The 19,134-nt window shown below is 42.1% G+C and overlaps 1 protein-coding gene across 10 annotated transcripts in view; it reads right to left on the bottom strand.

The window, feature by feature from the left end:
* LOC131514297 (protocadherin alpha-C2) overlaps positions 1-19,134 on the bottom strand; it is a 193,215-nt gene that overhangs the window by 3,397 nt on the left and 170,684 nt on the right. Inside the window, exon 4 of one of the 10 annotated variants that reach the window (XM_058734221.1) lies at positions 13,265-14,829. The exons of the other annotated variants lie outside the window; for them this stretch is intronic. Within the exon in view, the coding sequence (XP_058590204.1) occupies positions 14,822-14,829 (8 nt within the window). The 3' untranslated portion in view covers positions 13,265-14,821. Of the gene's footprint in view, positions 1-13,264; positions 14,830-19,134 lie in introns of those variants that run through there. 10 annotated transcript variants of the gene reach the window in all.

The following is a 19,134-nucleotide window of genomic DNA, read 5'->3' on the forward strand; positions in this document are numbered from 1 at the left end:
TCTGACACCAAAAGCAAAAGCGATAAAAGCAAAATAAACAAACTACACTACGTCAAACTAAAAAGCTGCTGCCCAACAAACTAAACCATCAACAAGATGAAAAGGTAACCTACTGCATGGGAGAAAATACTTGTAAATCACATATCTGATAAGTGGTTAATATCCAAAATATACAAAGAATTCATTCAACTCAACAGCAAAAGAATATACCCTCTGATTTTAAAAACAGGCAGAAGATTTGAATAGGCTTTTTAAAAAAGAAGACATACAAATGGCCAAAAGGTACATGAAAAGTTGCCCAGTTATCACTAATCATCAGGGAGAGGCAAATCAAGACCACAGTGAGATACCATTTCCCACTTGTCAGAATGGCTATCGTCAAAAAGACAAGAAATAACAAGTGCTGGTGAGGACGTGGAGAACAGGCAACCTGTGAGCACTGTCGGTGGGAATGTAAACTGGTGCAGCCACTATGGAAAACAGTGTGGAGATTCCTCAAAAAATTAAAAATAGAAATACCATACAATCTAGTAATTCTGGGTATTGTACTTCTGGGTATTGATCCAAAGAAAATGAAAACACTAACTTGAAAAGATATGTGCACTCCTGTGTTCACTGTGGCGTTATTTACAATAGCCAAGATATGGAAACAACCTAGGTGTCCGTAGATGGAAGAATGGATAAAGAAAATGTGGCATGTATTGTAAAAATGAGTAAAGAAAACCTCATTTAATGGAGTCAGGATGGGCACCTGGCTGGCTTAATCCATGAGCATGTGACTCTCTCCATCTCTAGGTGGTGAGTTCAAGCTCTATGTTGCAAGTAGAGCTTACTTTAAAAAAAAAAAATAATGGAGTCACGAAGCCTGGAAGGGGGATCTCTCACACACATACCACTCCTGGAAGCCCGCACTACCAACAAGAAGAAGGAAGGTAACTCTTCTCTTGACAAAGATACTTTTCACACAGGACTTTTATCACCTGCTTGTAAGACAAAAAAAGGACAATCTCTCCCTGCCCCAGCAACAACACAATAACCACCACCTGAAGCCAAAGAGAAACCACCACAGATGTCAGACTCTTGTTCTTTTCCAAAGAATTTTGATCAAAACAACCCTCCCCAATTTCCTCCTAAAACCTAGTAAAAGAGGTGACCTTTCCTTAGTCTCTTAGGACTTGCCTGTGGTTTACCACCATTTGTCCAAATTGCATTCCTCTGCTATTCCCTAATAAACTCATTTTGTTGGCAAAATAACTGGTGATTTTATTTATGTTTGACAATATATATAATGGAGTATTATTCAGCCATAAGAAGAATGAAATCTTGCCGTTTGCAACAACATGGATGAAATTTCAGGGCATTATTCTAAGCAACATAAGTCAGAAAGAGAAAGACAAATAATGTATGATCTCACTTATGTGTGGAATTTAAAAAACAACAGTAACAAAACCAAAAACAAAAAGCCAAGCTCATAGAGACAGAGAACAAATTAGTGGTAGCCAGCGGCAGGAAGGGGACAGCTATGTGTGAAATGGGTGAAGGTGGTCAGAAGGTACAAACTTCCAGTTATAAATAAGTCACTGGGATGTTAACATACAGCATGGTGATGATTGTTTCTGGGTTTGTTTGTTTGTTTTTAAAAAAGCATCTCTTTTCTTCCTTCCTTCCTTTCTTTTTTTAAAATTCTGTGCCGACAGTGTAGAGCCTGATGCGGGGCTCAAACTCATAAACCATGAGATGATGACCTGAGCCAAAGTTGGACGCTTAACTGACTGAGCCACCCAGGCACCCCAATTATTTTCTTTTTTTAAACTTATTTATTTATTTATTTTGAGAGAGAGCATGCGCAAACAGGGGAGGCACAGAGAGAGTGGGAGAGAAAATCCCAAGCAGGCTCCCCACTGAGAGTGCAGAGCCCAATGCAGGGCTTGAACTCACAACCCTGAAACTATGACCTGAGCTGAGATCAAGAATCAGACTCTTAATCACCTAGGTGATTATACTGCTTACTTGAAAGCTGCCAAGAGAGATCTGTAAGTTCTCATCACACATACATACACACAAACAAAATTCTTTTGTAACTATAGTGACAGATGTCAATTAGACTTAATGTGGTGATCATTTTATAATGTATACAACTATCAAATCATTATATTGTATACCTGAAACTAATATAATGTTATATGTCTATACCTCAGTAAAAAGAAAAAAAAATATTATTAAAGAGAATCTTTTTCATAAAAAGAAACAAAGAACCAAAAGTCCTGAGGTTGTAAGAGCTATTGTAAACAGGGCATTCCCTGGAACAATTAGTGCTGTTAATTCACTTTTTGTAGTCTTTCTACAATGAAAGAAGCCCTGGGCATTTGTTATTGTAATCACAAACTGAAATACTTGAATCTCATTTTGGGTAGACACTACTGTTTTCTCAAACCAGTTCTAAGGACCTCTGGGGTCTCCTGAGTTCTCTGTTAGAATTTTTTAAATGGAGGTCTCAATAATGATGGTAACATAAAAGGCAGCTGTAGACATAAGTAGATTCTGTGGTACCTGGACAACACCCCCGTCCCCCGACTCCCCCAAACTAAGAACCGCCAAAGGATTTCAGAACCTTTGTCTGCAATTATACTCAAAATACTTTAATTGTCTTCAGGTAATGGGTGAAAAACCTAAACCAGAGGTACATGATGGAAGAAGGTGGTGGGGGGAGGCAGGGAGATGGGGGAGGAAGAAGGAGGAGGTTGGGTGGGGGGGGAAGGAAGCAGCAGCAGCTGCAGCATAAGCAGCAGCAAATTAGTGTGTGATTACAGAAAACTTTGGCTACAAATGTATTTTGACACCTACTTTGTCCAAAACAAAAGATGAATTAGTGGAACCAACTATTTGATCCTAACTGTATCACAACAACCTTGAGGGGTGATGGGATGAAGCAGAGAAGAGATGGAAAGATGTGTGGGTATAGAGGGATGCTACCTAGTATAGAAGAATGGAATCCTGTTGTAAATATAGTCCTGTTTGGGTAAAGCACTGGGAGCCAACCTTACTTTCCAAACCCAGCCCCCTCCCTCAGTGTGCTCAGAGTCTAGTTGAGACAGACACTCAAGCAATTATAAGGCAACTAGATAAATGCAATCACCAAGGTACACAAGAAGTGTTATGGGATTCCAGAGGAAAAAATTACTAATTATACTTGAGAAAGTCAAAGGAGATTCCAGAGGAGAGATGAAATTTGCCCTGGGTAGGGGGAAATTATGATGTATCCACAGGGGTTTTCAATGCAAGACCTCCCCAAGAATCTAGCTGGAAGACACATGATAAAGGATATGGATGACTTCTAGAAGAGTAGAGGTCAGATCTAGAGAGGAAGAGTAATAGTCTTTCTGTGTAAAGTAATCCCAGCGGCCACGACACTGAAACCATTTGACATCACAGTAGCATGCATGTATCTGACACTGCTCCTGGGCTGGAATCCTGAAAAATTCTGCAAGATAAACCATTTACATTTAATTACAGTTTCAGATTCTCTACATCTGCCATTTCCATCTCCCGACCTGTCACTTACCTATCTTCTCTCATTTGGCATTCTTAGACACTACTTCTCTAACACTGCTCACGTCAAGCTCACTAATCACATTATTGCCAAAGCCAGTGGTCACATTTTAGTCTGCACTGTAGTGAACCTCTCAGGGGCATCTGTCCGCCGCTTTGGGAGACACTTGTTTTTATGAGTTCCTTATCAAACCATTCTCCTCTTTTGGCACTGTACCTTCTTCTTTCTCTTCACTCCTTTCGAGGTCTCAGCCATGTCCATCAGTATAGGTACTGTCCAAATATGCTGATGAGATATAGATTTATATTTAGAGACTGTATCCCTCTGTGCTCCAATCTCATGTCTCCAAATGCCCATCCTATATCTATTCTTGAAAGTCTCATGGGACATCTCAAGCAGAAAGAACTCTAGATTCCTCTCATCTATTCCTTTCTAAATCTCTCCAGTCTCAATAAATGGCATTCCATTCACCTTAATGCTCAAGCCAGAAACTTCCACTTTTTTTCCCTATTCTCCATTCTCCACTTAACGTATATCAAGATCTGTCATTCCTGCCTCCTAAATATACCTTGACTTTGTCCTTTTCTCTCCATATGAACTGTCACTACCTTTTTTTCAGGGCACCATTACCTTGAATGTGAATTATAGCAACAGGCTCTTCCTTGTCCAGCCTGCTTTGACTTTTGCTTCTCTCTAGCCCTCCACCCAGGAGCCAGAGTCATCTTTACTCCTTAAGTTTTTCTCCCTTTTTTAAAAACTGAAATATAGCATACATACAGTAAAATTCTTTAAAAATAGAAAGCAGATTACATCACTCCTCTGCTTAAAATTACTCAGAGGCTTTCTACTGCCTTAACAAAATAATAAAAATCAAACTCCCTAACATGGTATATAAGGCCCTTCAATAATCTGATATTTTTTATTCTCCAGTCTCATCTCCAAGACTCCCTCTCACCACTATCCTCTGGCCACACAGGCCTTCTTTTGGGTCCTCAGACTCCTCTTGGGATTGTTTTTGCCTCAAGGCCTGTACGCACACAGTTTCCTTTTGCCTAGAATGATCTCCCCTCCATTCTTAGCAGGACTCCTCATTCTTCAAGTCTGTGCTCAAATGTAACCCCCTCACTGAGGTGTTCTATGACCCTCCCGGCCAAGCAGCAATGTCCTTCACCTCCATCTGTCACTGTAACATCCAGAGAGGCAGAAAAGGTATCTGCTTCATTCACCACTACCTAAGCAGAGTCTAGCACAATTCCTGGGTTTAAATAAATACTTGCTGGGTGGGTGAATTCAAGGACTGGTAGGAGAAGCAGCAGGCCCTCCAACAGATCCAACAGCCCTCCACTGACTGCACTCACTGCTGCTTGTCCCTAAAGACAGTGAAGTGATGTGTGTAAAGTGCTAAGCCTGATCGCCAGCACAACGTAAGAGCCCAATAAATTGAACCACATATGGGCAACTATATATGGCACAGCTCTTGGGGCTAGGAAGGCAGGTTAAGAATATATTGCAAATTTAGCTCAAGTACCAGCAGGCAGTAGGGAAAAGAAGCAAGGAACTTTCATCTCTCCCCCAAATCTCTTTCCCTACAACATGCTTCCCCTGGCAGAGTGAACTTTACAGCTCTGTGGACACGGGGGCCACGGGTGCTTTTTCTCTGAGACTAAGACTAATTTCTTTAGCCATCGGAGATAAATCTGCAACTGAACTCAGCCAGAATCTGCCTGTTTACCTTTAACATACAGACCTTGTCCTTGAGAGATGGAGACAAAAGCAAGGCAGGTGTTTAAAAGCCGGGATTTGTCATCTAGGAAAACTGGGTTTCAATACCACTCTGGGGTCTCTCACATAGCCCAGGATGGAAATTTTTCCCAACCACAGCCAGGACTCTGCATGAGGCCTCAGGACTGTCATCTGGAGATGCAGAGCTCAGAGATGTCTTTATCTTGCAGAATTAAAGGACATTAAAGGCTAGGTCTGTTGGACAAGGGAGCCCCTCACAGCAGGACTGCTAAGAGTTAATGAGTTTCTTTTACATGTCACTGAGCTTCTCGGCCTTTGCGGGGAGTCTTGGTTGGTCTGACTCAGCCTTAACTCCAAGAAGCGATCAGAGATCCATTCCAGTGCGTCTTCCTCATATCCAGCTTCTGCAGAGCAGAAGGAAATCTGGTTTCTAGAGTCCCTTACAGACGATTGTGACTAACCTGTTCTGGTTCATGTGTAAGCAAACATCTCTGAGGGCTCATTCAGGTGAAATAAGAGCTTCAGAATCTGACGAACAACACTTACTGACCTCCTAATCTTGAGTCCCTCTTGACCAAGAGCACTAAAGCCCCTTGGCCATATTCACCTATAAAATGCTGTGACTTTGGGGGCAGGATCAAGGAAATACTCCCCTTTAAAGAAGATGAGAAAGGAAGAGATACCAGGGCCAGTACCAGCAAATAGTCAATCCAGGGAATGTTTCCTCTTTTCCTTTTCCCCCTCCTGTGACTTCCCACAAGTCCCTCCCCTCTGGTCCTAGGGAACCTAGCTCACTGGCAAGGCCAAGACTGACATGAAGTCAAGACTCCATGGGGGGGAGGGGCACCTGGGTGGCTCAGTCAATTTTCCGACTCCCGATTTTGGCTCAGGTCATGATCTCACAGTTGGTGAGTTCAAGCACAGCATGGGGCTCTGCACTGACAGTGTGAAGCCTGCTTGGGATTCTCTCTGCCCATCCCACACCCCCAGCATCTCTCGCTCTCAAAATAAATAAAAAATAAATAAACTTTAAGACTCTATCAGAGCCTAGAAAGGGGATTTCAGGCATATACCAAGAAGGTGGGGGTCTGGATCCTTAGGCAGAGTCCTTCCCTGACATTCAGATTACAAGCCAATGGGATTTAAAAGCTTTAACAGAGGGGCACCTGGGTGGTTCAGTCGGTTAAACGTCTGACTTCAGCTCAGGTCATGATCTCACAGTTTGTGAGTTCAAGCCGCACATTGGGCTCTGTGCTGACAGCTCGGGGCCTGGAGCCTGCTTTGGATTCTGTGTCTCCCTCTCTCTCTGCCCCTCCACCACTAACGCTCTGTCTCTCTCTCAAAAATAAATAAACATTAAAAAAATAAATAAATAAAAGCTTTAATAGAATATAATCATAATTACAGTAAATGGTTTTGCCCCCTCCCCTTTTTTTGGTATTGGCTGATTTCTCCACCACAGGTAGGAATACATTTAAAAGTCAGAACAGGGGCGCCTGGGTGGCTCAGTCGGTTAAGCGGCCGACTTCGGTTCAGGTCATGATCTCACGGTCCGTGAGTTCGAGCCCCGTGTCGGGCTCTGTGCTGACAGCTCAGAGCCTGGAGCCTGTTTCAGATTCTGTGATCCTACCCCGTTCATGCTCTGTCTCTCTCTGTCTCAAAAAAAATAAATAAACGTTTAAAAAAAAATTAAAAAAAAAAAAAGAACAACATACATATTTTTTAAAATGCATAAAGATCTCCAACTTAAAAAGCTGCCCTCTGGAGTAACTGGGTGGCTCAGTTGGTTAAGCATCTGACTTCAGATTAAGTCACAATGATCACCTTCCTGTCTACACCACAGGATCTAATGGTTTGTGAGTTCAAGCCCCGAATTGGGCTTTGGGTTCTGTACTGATAGCGCAGAACCTGCTTGGGATTCTCTCTCTTTGCCCCTCCCCCACTCACACTTTTTCTCTCTCAAAATAAATAAATAAATAAAATAAAATAAATAAATAAATAAATAAACAAACTGCTGGCAGCTTTTTCTGCCCACAGGTCCTGTCCCCATACTTTAATAAAATCACGTTTTTGCACCAAAAACAAAAACAAAAAACAACAACAGCAACAACAAAACCCCTGCCCTCTGAAGGTAGCTAGCCACTTCATTTAATCCTATAAAGTCACCTTAGACACTTCTCTTAGGCACTGCCCAGGGTCTTTTTTGGCAACATCCAACTTTACTGTTTTATAAAGGAACTGTGGCCAGAGTTTGGCCTCGGGGACTGGGAATGAGTGGGTTTGCCAAAGCACATAGTGGGGAAGGTCCTGAACAGAGTGCAGCAAATGCCAGCCTTGTGAACTCACCCCCAACCCTATTCTGAACCGCTCTGGGCAGTCAGCTGAGGCCAGAAGAGATTTTTCTGATTTACATTAATTTTCCCCAACAGAACAACACCAAGTCATTTTGACCAAGGATAGTACTTTGAGGAAAGCTCTTGGAGGGTCACAGGCTGGAGTATGCCTGGGGGGGGGGGGGGGGGGTAGGGGGGGTCGAATTCTCTTTTCCTCTGTTCACCTTGCTTTTTGCTCTTCTGAACTTGAGAGCTTGCCCTGACCTCTATCATTCATAATACAAAGTCCTGGGCAATTTGCATAAGTACTTCTGAAACAGTTTTCTCATCCATAAAATGGAGATGATCACCTTGCTGTCTACACCACAGGATTCTGGATGTATTTAACATTTTCTGTACTCTTCCTATGTGCGTGGCACAGGCTAAGCAGACCTGTGTGCAATATAATTTCTGCTCCTCACAAGAACCAGACGAAGTAAATATTGCCAATATCCATGTCTGTTTTATAGGTATGTCTGTTTTATAAAAGAAGAGACTAAGGATCAATGATCTCCCAGTTACTTAGTGGAAGAGCCTAGGACCGGATGGAACCTAGGCAGTCTTAACTCCACCACATGCTGAGCTGTACCTGAAGGCCCTCTGAAAACCCTGAAGCATTACACAAATGTAGCGATTACTTTGGTAGATTTGTTTTGCCACCATTTGAAAGACAGAGATGCAGGCAGGAACCCCTAAGCTAGAATCAGCTGAAAGAAGAACAGAGGCTGGGGGCGGGGCATGGATGCAGCAGTGACAAGCCCAGGAAAATCACAAACCATTCTGCAGGTTTCAGCCCTCCCCTTACCACCCCATTCATCCCTTTGTTTCCATCTTTGGGATTTAGTCCTAAGGTTAATAAAGAGCCTCCAGAAAACCCATCATTTTGATTAAAGCCCGGGCTATCTTTCCAGACAGCACTCTGGAGCCTGCCTACCGCCCACTCCGCTAGGTCAGTGCAGCCAGCAAAAGCTATTAAATGATTACAGCCATTTCCGGCCCAGCCAGACAGCTCCCCTGGATTGCTCATTCTCTGGCTGGGGCTGCCACTGCTACTTCTGGCTGCCCAGGGAAAAGTCACAGCACAGAAGGTTCTGCAGATTCTGGGTTTGCAGGTGAACATGCAGGCGTTCTGCGCAGGGACAGCCCACTTCTCCCCCTTCCTTCACTCCTCTCCCCACCGGAGCCTGCCACTATAGCCTCAAGCAGCTCCGATTTTGTTTGCACCGTCTTAAGCAACCATTTCATCTGTCTCTCGTGTGTGTGTGTGTGTGTGTGTGTGTGTGTGTTTTAGCAGAACCTAGCAGATTGTAGAATCATACACGCTCAGTCTGACCAAAAGGCAAAAACCATCCGCCATCAAACCTGCTGAAAGACCTGGCTGTAAAGCATCCCTAGCTCTACCCCACCCCCATCCTACCATCTGTGGGGCTGTGGGCTGCCCGAACAAGCTCCGCCTCCTCTCGCTCACTCAGCCTTTATGAATTGGGCTATGTTAATCGGAGTAATTACAGCCCACAAAACACAGGAGAACCGCAGTCTGCAACCCAAATCCTGTTCAGGATCAGAGAGAGGGGGACAAAGCTCCAACCACCTGGGCTAGCATTTCCACCATTTCTCCACTACTTCCTAGGCCTTCAAAAGTCAGTGGAAAGAATTTTCCGAGGAAACAAGACAATGTAAAAATACACTGCGTGTTCTCTGTTAGGACCTGAGGCTCTATAATCAGAATAGTAGGTTTAAATATGGCTACAGCGTATATATTATGTGATGTCTAGCAAATCATTTAGTATCTCAGTTTTCATGTGTAAAGGAGATAATAGCACTTCATAGGGTTTTTGCAGGATTAAATGTAATTATCCTTATGGAATATAAAACAGTGCATGACACAAAGTAAAAACTCATTACATTTTACTTGTTAGTAAGATCAGAGGAGCAGAAGATTCAGTCACTTAGGGAATACTGATAAATTGCTTATTAAAGGTCAAGCATTTTATGAAGCATTTTGCATTTGCATTTATATGTATATATACACACACACACACACATATATTCCCTATAATAAGTAATAATTATAAAAAATAATTGTTATAAAAAAGGATTTCCGGGGTGCCTGGGTGGCTCAGTGGAGTGTCTAACTCTTGATCTCAGCTCAGGTCTTGATCTCAGGGTTGTGGGTTCAAGCCCCACATTGGGCCCTGTGCTGGAGAGGGAGCCTACTTTGAAGAAAAAAAAAAAGTTTTCCATTCTATAGGTAAGGAACTGAAGGCTTAATTACAGCAAGGTCTTTTGCCCTGAATCACACAGGGATTTGGTAATAAAACTGAAAAATTCTTTTGGCTCGGACTCCCCAGCTCAATAATTGATTTGTTAGTATTGTTTTATTTCTGTGAAGCCTTGGGTATGAGGGAGGAGACAGAGTTGAGCTCACTCACAGGCCTAGCAGTCTGACCCCTAGAGTGGCAGGGAGGGGATGATGTGAGTATGAAGCCAGACGGGCTGGTCTGAATCCACTCCCCAGAGAGTGCCACTCCTGGGTGAACCGCCTGCTTGGGGGGTTGAGGGGGGCAGTGGCTGCGTGATCTGGAAGGAGATTTTGTGGCTATTTGTTGCCTCAGGCCACAGCTGGGCTAATTTTCAGTAATTTTGGAGCGGAAGAGATAAATACAGTGGCATATTTTTAAAGCCACAGCTCTTGCTTTGTGCCCAAAATAACTCTACCATTTCTAGGTTAAGAGTATAAAGACATCATGTGCTGTGAACACAGATTCAGAAACTGGAATGGCTGGTTTCAAATCTTCCAAGCTCTCCGCAGTAAGCCAAAAAAAAAAAAAAAAAAAAAAAAAATCAATAATATGTCTTTCCATGACCCCCTAACCTAGCAGGGCTCAAGCTGCATGGTTTTCTGTACCTTATTCCTGGTTGCTGGAGTCCAGGGAGGGCAATTTCCCCTTAGAGCCTTCTTACAATGCCCCCAGCCTCAGCCAAGCTGTTATAACCTAGGGCTAGCAGAATGCTGAAAATGAAGGTTTGGGGGACACAAACATTTGAGCTGCAACCTCAGCTTTATCACCTATTTGTTGTGTAACCTAGAGCAAGTTGCTTGGCCTCTCAGCCTGCATTCTTTCATATGTAAAACAGATAACAATATCCATCTAATGGAACTGTGAGCATTAAAAGGACATAGTGCTCGTAAATCACATAGAACAATGCCTGGCACGCAGAAACCGAAATAGAGGATTGGTATTATTACAATGTAGTGTTCCTCTGAGGAACCTGACTCCCTGCCCACCCTACCCCCCAACAATTTATTCCTGGATGCAGTACTTCCAGGAACTCTCCTTTCAAGGGGCCCTCCTCCCATCTGGCTCTGCCACTCCCAGGGATCATTAAAGAAGTCTAGCTGTGACGTTTTCCACCCTAGGACTGGTTGCTAGGTAGGGAGCCATTCTCTAGAGCCCTCTGAAGCAGGCAGGAAGGATACACCTTAGTCACGGTGGGACCCCACTATGGATGAAGTTGGAAAAGACTTGAGGGAGTGCCTGGGTAGCTCAGTTGGTTAAGCGCACGACTGCAGCTCAGGTCATGATCTCATGGCAGAGGAGTTTGGGCCTCATGTCGGGCTCGGTGCTGACAGCTCAGAATCTGGAGCCTGATTCGGATTCTGTCTCCTTCTCTCTCTCTGCTCCTCCCCCACTCATGCTCTGTCTCTCTCTCTCTCTCCCTCAAAAATAAATAAACATTAAAATTTTTTTTTATTATTATGTTTATTTTAAGAGAGAGACAGAGTGGGAGAGGGGCAGAGAGAGAGGGAGACAGAATCTGAAGCAGGCTCCAGGCTCTGAGCTATCAGCGCAGAGCCCAACATGGAGCTCGAACCCACGAGCATCAGATCATGACTGAGCCAAAGTCAGATGCTCAACCGACTGAGCCACCCAGGTGCCCCTAAAAAACTTTTTTTTAAAAAGACAGGTTCAAATCGCAGCTCTGGCATTCTGCGTTCTACTATTTTCTACTACACTACTTGGGTGAAGCAGACTTGTGGTTTTTTCACAGGTAACATGGATATAGTAGCCACCTCCAAGAGGCAACTAAATTTATTTATTATGTACAATAAACTAGACATTGTGCTAGGAATTAGGGACAGAGATATGAATAATATTAGGGCAGGTACCCTGCCCTCCAAGAGTTAAAGTGAAGAAAAAGACAAATAAATGAATAAATACAATACTGTTTTAAGTGAAAGGGGATTTCAACTACCTCCACTGTGACCTCAGTCTGTACTTTCTAACTGATTGAGTTCTTCTTTCCAGCATATCTTTCCCAGCAGGCAAAGCCTTCCAGGACAGGAAGTGAAACTGCCCCTCAAGCATTAACTACTACTGCCCTGACTCCAGCAAGATTCTGCATGATTGACCCCAAGACAGTGATCGACCCAACCTTTACTGCCCAGCACTTGTACCCACCCACCTTTGCCCCACATTTTCCCTATATAAACCTGGAAGTCTTGTCAGCACTCTGGAGCAAGTCTTTGAGACACTGGTCCACTGTCTTCCTGGTGTCAGCCTCACTGAACTAAATTCCTGTCTTGTTTCACCACCACTCCTCTCCCTGCTTTTGGATTCTGTCAGTGGCGACCGGCTGAACCTGGTCTGTCTGGGATGCCCCAGAGCCACGTGCTCTTGCACCTCTGTGACCCAGTTACATAAGGAATAAACAAGATAGAGAAACTATGGCATAAAGATGGCATTAAACTCTCTAGAGACAGTGTGTGCAGAGGTTAAGAGCACTAGCTCAGAAGTCAATGAGCCCTGTTTCAGATCTTGTTCCCCCCAATTAACTAGATAGATATGTGACCTTTCCTAACCCTAGGTGCCTCAGTTTCCTAAGCATTAAAATGGGGATAATAACAGGGGCGTCTGGGTAGCTCAGTCAATTAAGCGTCCCACTTTGGCTCAGGTCATGATCTCACAGTTCGTGGGTTCAGTCCAGTTCTGTGCTGACAGCTCAGAGCCTGGAGCCTGCTTCAGATTCTGTGTCTCCCTCTCTGTCTGCCCCTACCCCGCTCACACTTTGTCTCTTGCTCAAAAATAAAAATAAACATTTAAAAAAAACTCTTCTCTGGGGGTGGTTATACACAGTAAGAGATAGATAATACATGTAAAGTGCTTAGAACAGTACCTGGGTTAAGTAAACAAAACATGGTTTAAGTGCTCAATACAGGTAAGCTATTACTATTATCATTCACAAATAAATTCTCTCATTATCTTTGCTCAAGGAATTCTCAAGCCTGAGGGCTAAGTCCCTTGGTGGGATGGCTAACTTAAGTGATACATAGTACTGGCTAGGGGTGGGGTCAGAGGGAAGTGTGTAACAAATGCAGTCCAACCCTAGATAAGAGCATGATGATTTGATATGTTCATACCCTATAACCCAGTAATCCCACTTCTGGAAACATAAGATACATAAGATTTATGTATAAGAATATCCACTGCGTGGTTTAAAAAACATAGATACCAACAGGAAGCTGGATAAATAAATAATAATATGGGCATACGACACAATATGTCCTTATTAAAGAAAAATGAGGTGAGTCTATATGTACTGATTTGGAAAGATGTTTATTAAAAAAAAAAAAGCTGTATACTAATACATATAACATCTCGTTTTGCTTTTTGAAAACCTACTTCTTTTTTATTAAGCCAAAAACATTCAGGGGTGCCTGGCTGGCTCAATTGGTAGAGCATGTGACTCTTGATCTCAGAGTTGTGAGTTTGAGCCCCACGTTGGGTGTAGAGATTACTTAAAAATAAAACCTTAAAAAATTCATGTATCAATTATGTGATTAAAAGTTATTTTGGGGGTACCTGGGTGGCTCAGTCAGTTGAGCATCCGACTTTTGATTTTGGCTCAGGTGGTGATCCTGGGGTGATGGGAATGAGCCCTGATTCAGGCTTGGCACTGAGCATGGAGCCTGCTTAAGATTCTCTCTCTATGTCCCTTCCCCACTCATGTGTGTATGCTCTCTCCCTCTCTCTCTCAAATAAAAAAAAATTATTTTGAAAAATATTTGGAAGTCTAGAGTAAACTATGGACTTTGGGCAATAGTGCATGTCAATGTAGGTTCGTCGATTGTAACAAATGGATCACTCTGGTGCTGGATCTCAATAGTGGGTAAGGCTGTGCGGGTGTGGGGACAGGGCTACATAGGAACTCCTCTGTACCTTCTGCTCAGTTTTACCCTGAACCTAAAGCTGCTATAAAAAATAAAGTCTATTAACCTCAAAAAATATTTGGAAGATATACACAAAACTGTTAACAGTGGTTGCCTCACTGAAGGGGAGTGGGATTCAGGGACACTTGAATATTTTCATGCAAATGATGTTGTATTGTTTCATATCCATATCAACAATATAATTACATGTTATTTTATAATACAGTACTTTGAACTTTATATTTATAAAAAATCTGGGGGATACACACTAAACTATTGGTAGTGGTTACTTCGTGGGAGCATGACTGGAGATAGAGGTAAGGTACTAATCATTTTATTTTGCTTTTGTACAGATTTAATTTGTCATAACCTTTGGCATTTTATAGTTAAATCAGAGAGAGAGAGAGAGAGAGAGAGAGATTAAAAAGATGACTAGCCCAGCCACTACTTAATCAGCTGTAAATTCAAAAACTAGCTGAGACAAAACATCACTGTCCCAGATAGTCTGGACCCAGGACCAGCTACATGATTTGCAGGGCCCATAAAAAATTATCAAGTACTTTGAGATGGCAACAACATAATATTAAACCAAGAGGCCCTTCTAAGTGCAAGGCCCCATGAAGCAGCCTTGTCTGGACCCAAGAGCCCAGTGCTGGGTCCCCGCTTCAGCACCACAGCTTGACAGGGACTCTTTCTAGAGTTTCCACGCTGCCTGTCCACCTGTGAGAGATAATCATTTCACCCAACAGTAAAACTGCTTCTGGGTTGGTTGGGTTTTCAAACTTTTCGTCGCTACCCTTCCCCCTCACTTTGTCGCAATCTGTGCTTCTTAAAATTTGGCAGCAATCCCAGGCTCTGTGTTGCTGTGTCACTTCTCAGCCTTGAGCAACCATTTCTAGACAAGCAGTGATCTCCCTGCACTGAGGGTATAAAATGGAGGTGCCGTCAGAACACTGCAGTAGGAGGGCAGGAGAATGAGTGTCATCAGGGGAAAACCCACTCCACCACGACTATCCCCCCACTTTGAATTTCTATACCATTTCATTTAATTTAGCAAAACCATTTCTTTTTAATGTTTATTTATTTATTTTGAAAGAGAGAGTGAGAAAGCATGCACAGGGGAGGGGCAGAGAGAGAGAGAGAGAGAGAGAGAGAGAGAATCCTAACAAGGCTCCACGTTCAGCATGGAGCCCAACATGGGGCTCAATCCCATGACCATGAGGTCATAACATGAGCCCTGAGCTGAAATCAAGAGTCGGATGCTCAACCAACTGAGCCCCCCAGGTGTCCCTTAACAAAACCAATTTGAATCCTATTTACTGTGTGCCGGGCATTGTGCTAAGTGCCAGGAATATTAAATTGAGTAAATGATTATATTTTTGAATGCTTACCATGAGTTAAGCACTACACTAAGCATTCTGCATGTACTCTCATTTCATCCTTATAGCAGCCAACAGTCTTTCCTCTTTTGCACACTAATAAATCTGAGACACAATGACTGAGTGGTACAATAGGGACCCAAGGCGCTGTGCAATGCTATGCTGCCTCCCTTAAGAAGCAAACCAAGGCAAAATTTAAACAAACATGGCCTTCACTCTCCACATTTTCTCAGATAAGATTAGATCAAGTCCACCAGAATTAGCTAAGAACATTTCCAAGGCCAGTGCTAAGATATTACATGCTCATGGACTGGAAGAACAAATATTGTTAAAATGTCCATAATACCCAAAGCAATCTACAGATTTAATGCAATCCCTATCAAAATACCAGCAGTATTCTTCACAGAACTAGAACAAGTAATCCTAAATTTGTATGGAACCACAAAAGACCCCAAATAGTCAAAGCAATCTTGAAAAAAAAAAAGAAAAAGAACAAAACTGGAGGTACCACCATCCCAGATTTTAAGATATACTACACAAAGATGCAGTAATCAAAACAGTATGGTACTGACACAAAAAGAGACACACAGATCAATGGAACAAAACAGAGAGCCCAGAAATAAACCCACGATTATACGGTTAATTAATCTTTGACAAAAGAGGCAAGAATATGCATTGGGGAAAAAGACCAGCTCCTTTCCAATGATGTTGGAAAAGCCTGAAAGGAACATGCAAAAGAATGAAACTGGACCACTTTCTTACACCGCATATAAAAATAAACTCAAAATGGGGCGCCTGGGTGGCGCAGTCGGTTAAGCGTCCGACTTCAGCCAGGTCACGATCTCGCAGTCCGTGAGTTCGAGCCCCGCGTCGGGCTCTGGGCTGATGGCTCGGAGCCTGGAGCCTGTTTCCGATTCTGTGTCTCCCTCTCTCTGCACCTCCCCCGTTCATGCTCTGTCTGTCTCTCTCTGTCCCAAAAATAAATAAAAAACGTTGGAAAAAAAAAAAAAAAATTAAAAAAAAAAAAATAAACTCAAAATGGATTAAGAACCTAAATGGAAAATAAAGATTTTATTTTATAAATAAAAATAAAATAAATAAAAATAAATAAAATAAATAAAAAGTTTATTTAAATAAAAAATAAAAATAAAATAAATTAAAATAAATAAATAAAAATAAAATAAAAAATAAAATATATAAATAAAAATTCTAGAAGAGAGCACAGGTAGTAATTTTTCAGACATCAGCCATAGCAACATTTTTCTAGATCTGTCTCCTGAGACAAGGGGAACAAAAGCAAAAATAAACTATTGGGACTACATCAAAATAAAAAACTTCTGCACAGCAAAGGAAACAACTAACAAAACTAAAAGGCAACCTACTGTATGGAAGAAGATATTTGCAAATGACATCTGATAGAGGGTTAGTATCCAAATATATAAAGAATTTATACAACTCAACACCCCCCCAAAACAAATAATCCAATTAAAAAATGGGCAGAAGACATGAACAGACATTTCTCCAAAGAAGACATCCAGATGGCCAACAGACACATGAAAAGATGCTCACCATCACCCATCATCAGGGAAATGCAAATCAAACCATAATGAGATATCATTTCATATCTGTCAGAATGGCTAAAATCAAAAACAACAAGAAATAACAAGTGTGGACAAGGATATGAGAAAAAGGAACCCTTGTGCACTGTTGGTAGGAATGCCAACTGGTGCAGCCACCATGGAAAACAGTATGGAGGTTCCTCAAAAAATTAAAAATAGAATTACAATTTGATCCAATAATTCTACCACTGGGTATTTACCCAAATAATACAAAATACTAATTCAAAAAGACATATGTGTCCCTATGTTTACTGCAGTGTGATTTATAGTAGCCAAATTATGGAAGCAGCCCAAGTATCCAGTGACAGATGAATGGATAAAGAAGATGTAAAAAAATAAGATAAAAGAATATGTGGTATATATCTACAATGGAATATTACCCAGTCATAAAAAAGAATGACATCTTGCCACTTGCAACAACATGGATGGATCTAGAAGGCATAATGCTACATGAAATAAGACAGTAATGGGGTGCCTGGGTGGCTTAGTCGGTTAAGTGTCTGACTTCAGCTCAGGTCATGATCTCGCAGCCCGTAAGTTCGAGCCCTGCATCGGGCTCTGTGCTGACAGCTCAGAGCCTGGAGCCTACTTCAGACTCTGGGTCTCCCTCTCTCTCTGATCCTCCCCCGTTCATGCTCTGTCTCTGTCTCAAAAATAAATACACATTAAAAAAAAGAAATAAGACAGTCAGAGAAAGAGTAATAACATGCTTCCACTCGTATGTGGAATTTAAGAAACAAAACAAATGAAGAAAGAAAAAGAAACAAACCAAAAAATGGACTCTTAAAAATAGAGAACAAACTGATGGTTACCAGAGGGGAGGTAGGTAGGGGGATGGGATAAATAGGTGATGGGGATTAAGAGTACACTTATCATGATGCCGAATAATATATAGATTGCTGAATTATATATACACCTGAAACTAATATAACACTGTATGTTAATTATATGCAATTTTTAAAGTTTCCAATTCTTGGTTTAAGTAGAAAAAAACCAGTAAAGTTGATAGATCATGAGCTTGTCTTGATATAGGATTATTTTTGAAGATTCAGCAGAGGTAAGGGGGTTCAACAGAGCCTCCTTTCTTTCTTTAAAACATTTTTTTATTTATTCGTTTTTCAAAGACAGAGAAAGAGAAAGAGACAGTGAGAGTGGGGGAGGGGCAGAGAGAGGGAGAGAGAGGGAATTCCAAGCAAGCTCCGCACCATCATTGCAGAGCCCAACACGGGGCTCAAACTCAGGAACAGTGAGATCATGACCTGAGCCAAAATCAACAGTCAGACACTTAGCCGACTGAGCCACCCAGGCACCCCTAGAGCCTCCTTTCTTAAAAACCAACCAACCAACAAACCAACCTGGTGGCTCACCACTGCCAACAAATGAAACTTCAAGTTCTTTAGCAGGATTTTGAAGGCTCTACAAAATCTAACTCCTGTCTTTCAGATCTCATTTCCCAACAGTTTTCTATCCCTTCCATCCATCAAGTGTACTTACTCTATTCACCAAGATTATGGACTTCTGATTTTTGGTGTTTTTTACATTGTCCAGAATTCTCTCCCAACATCCTACATACCAGCCTTCAATACCCAGTATTAAATGTCACAATCTCTGAGATGCTCCCCAATTCGATGTTCTGGGCTCCCACAACATTCAGTATTCATGGTTACTGAGTGAGGGTCTGCACCCTCTCAGGAAAGGGGGGCCAGCTCACCACATTTACATGGAGTTTGTATTGATTACAATATAGATAGACGACTCTGGATCCCACTCTGGACTGACATGCTCTGGTGGTTTGTCCCAGCTTCCTTCCCCCTCATTGGCCCTACCTGTGCATGATGCTATTATGGTCCTTACCACAGGACACTGTCATATTTCCATCTTATTTCCTTACATTTCTATCTTCCCCCACTAAATTCCGAGGACAGGACTGTGTTAATATTATTCTGGCATCACCTGGACTAGAGACTGACTTTAAGTAGGTGCTTAATGTTTGTTTAATGACTATATAAAAGGTTCCAAACAAATTCTATATTAAAGCCTACCCTTGGATAAAATACTCCAATACTTCACGTGTGTGTGTGTGTGTGTGTGTGTGTGTGTGAGAGAGAGAGAGAGAGAGAGAGAAAGAGAGAGAGAGAGAGAGAGAGAGAGAGAGAGAGAGAAAGAGAGAGAGAGAGAGAGAGAGAGATTTAATGAATACGGATTTTAGTCTTTTTCTTTTTTTTAGAAGATTTTTTTAATAGTTTACTTTTTTAATTTA

The sequence above is a fragment of the Neofelis nebulosa genome, chromosome 1 (assembly GCF_028018385.1).
Source record: "Neofelis nebulosa isolate mNeoNeb1 chromosome 1, mNeoNeb1.pri, whole genome shotgun sequence".
Lineage (NCBI taxonomy): Eukaryota > Metazoa > Chordata > Mammalia > Carnivora > Felidae > Neofelis > Neofelis nebulosa.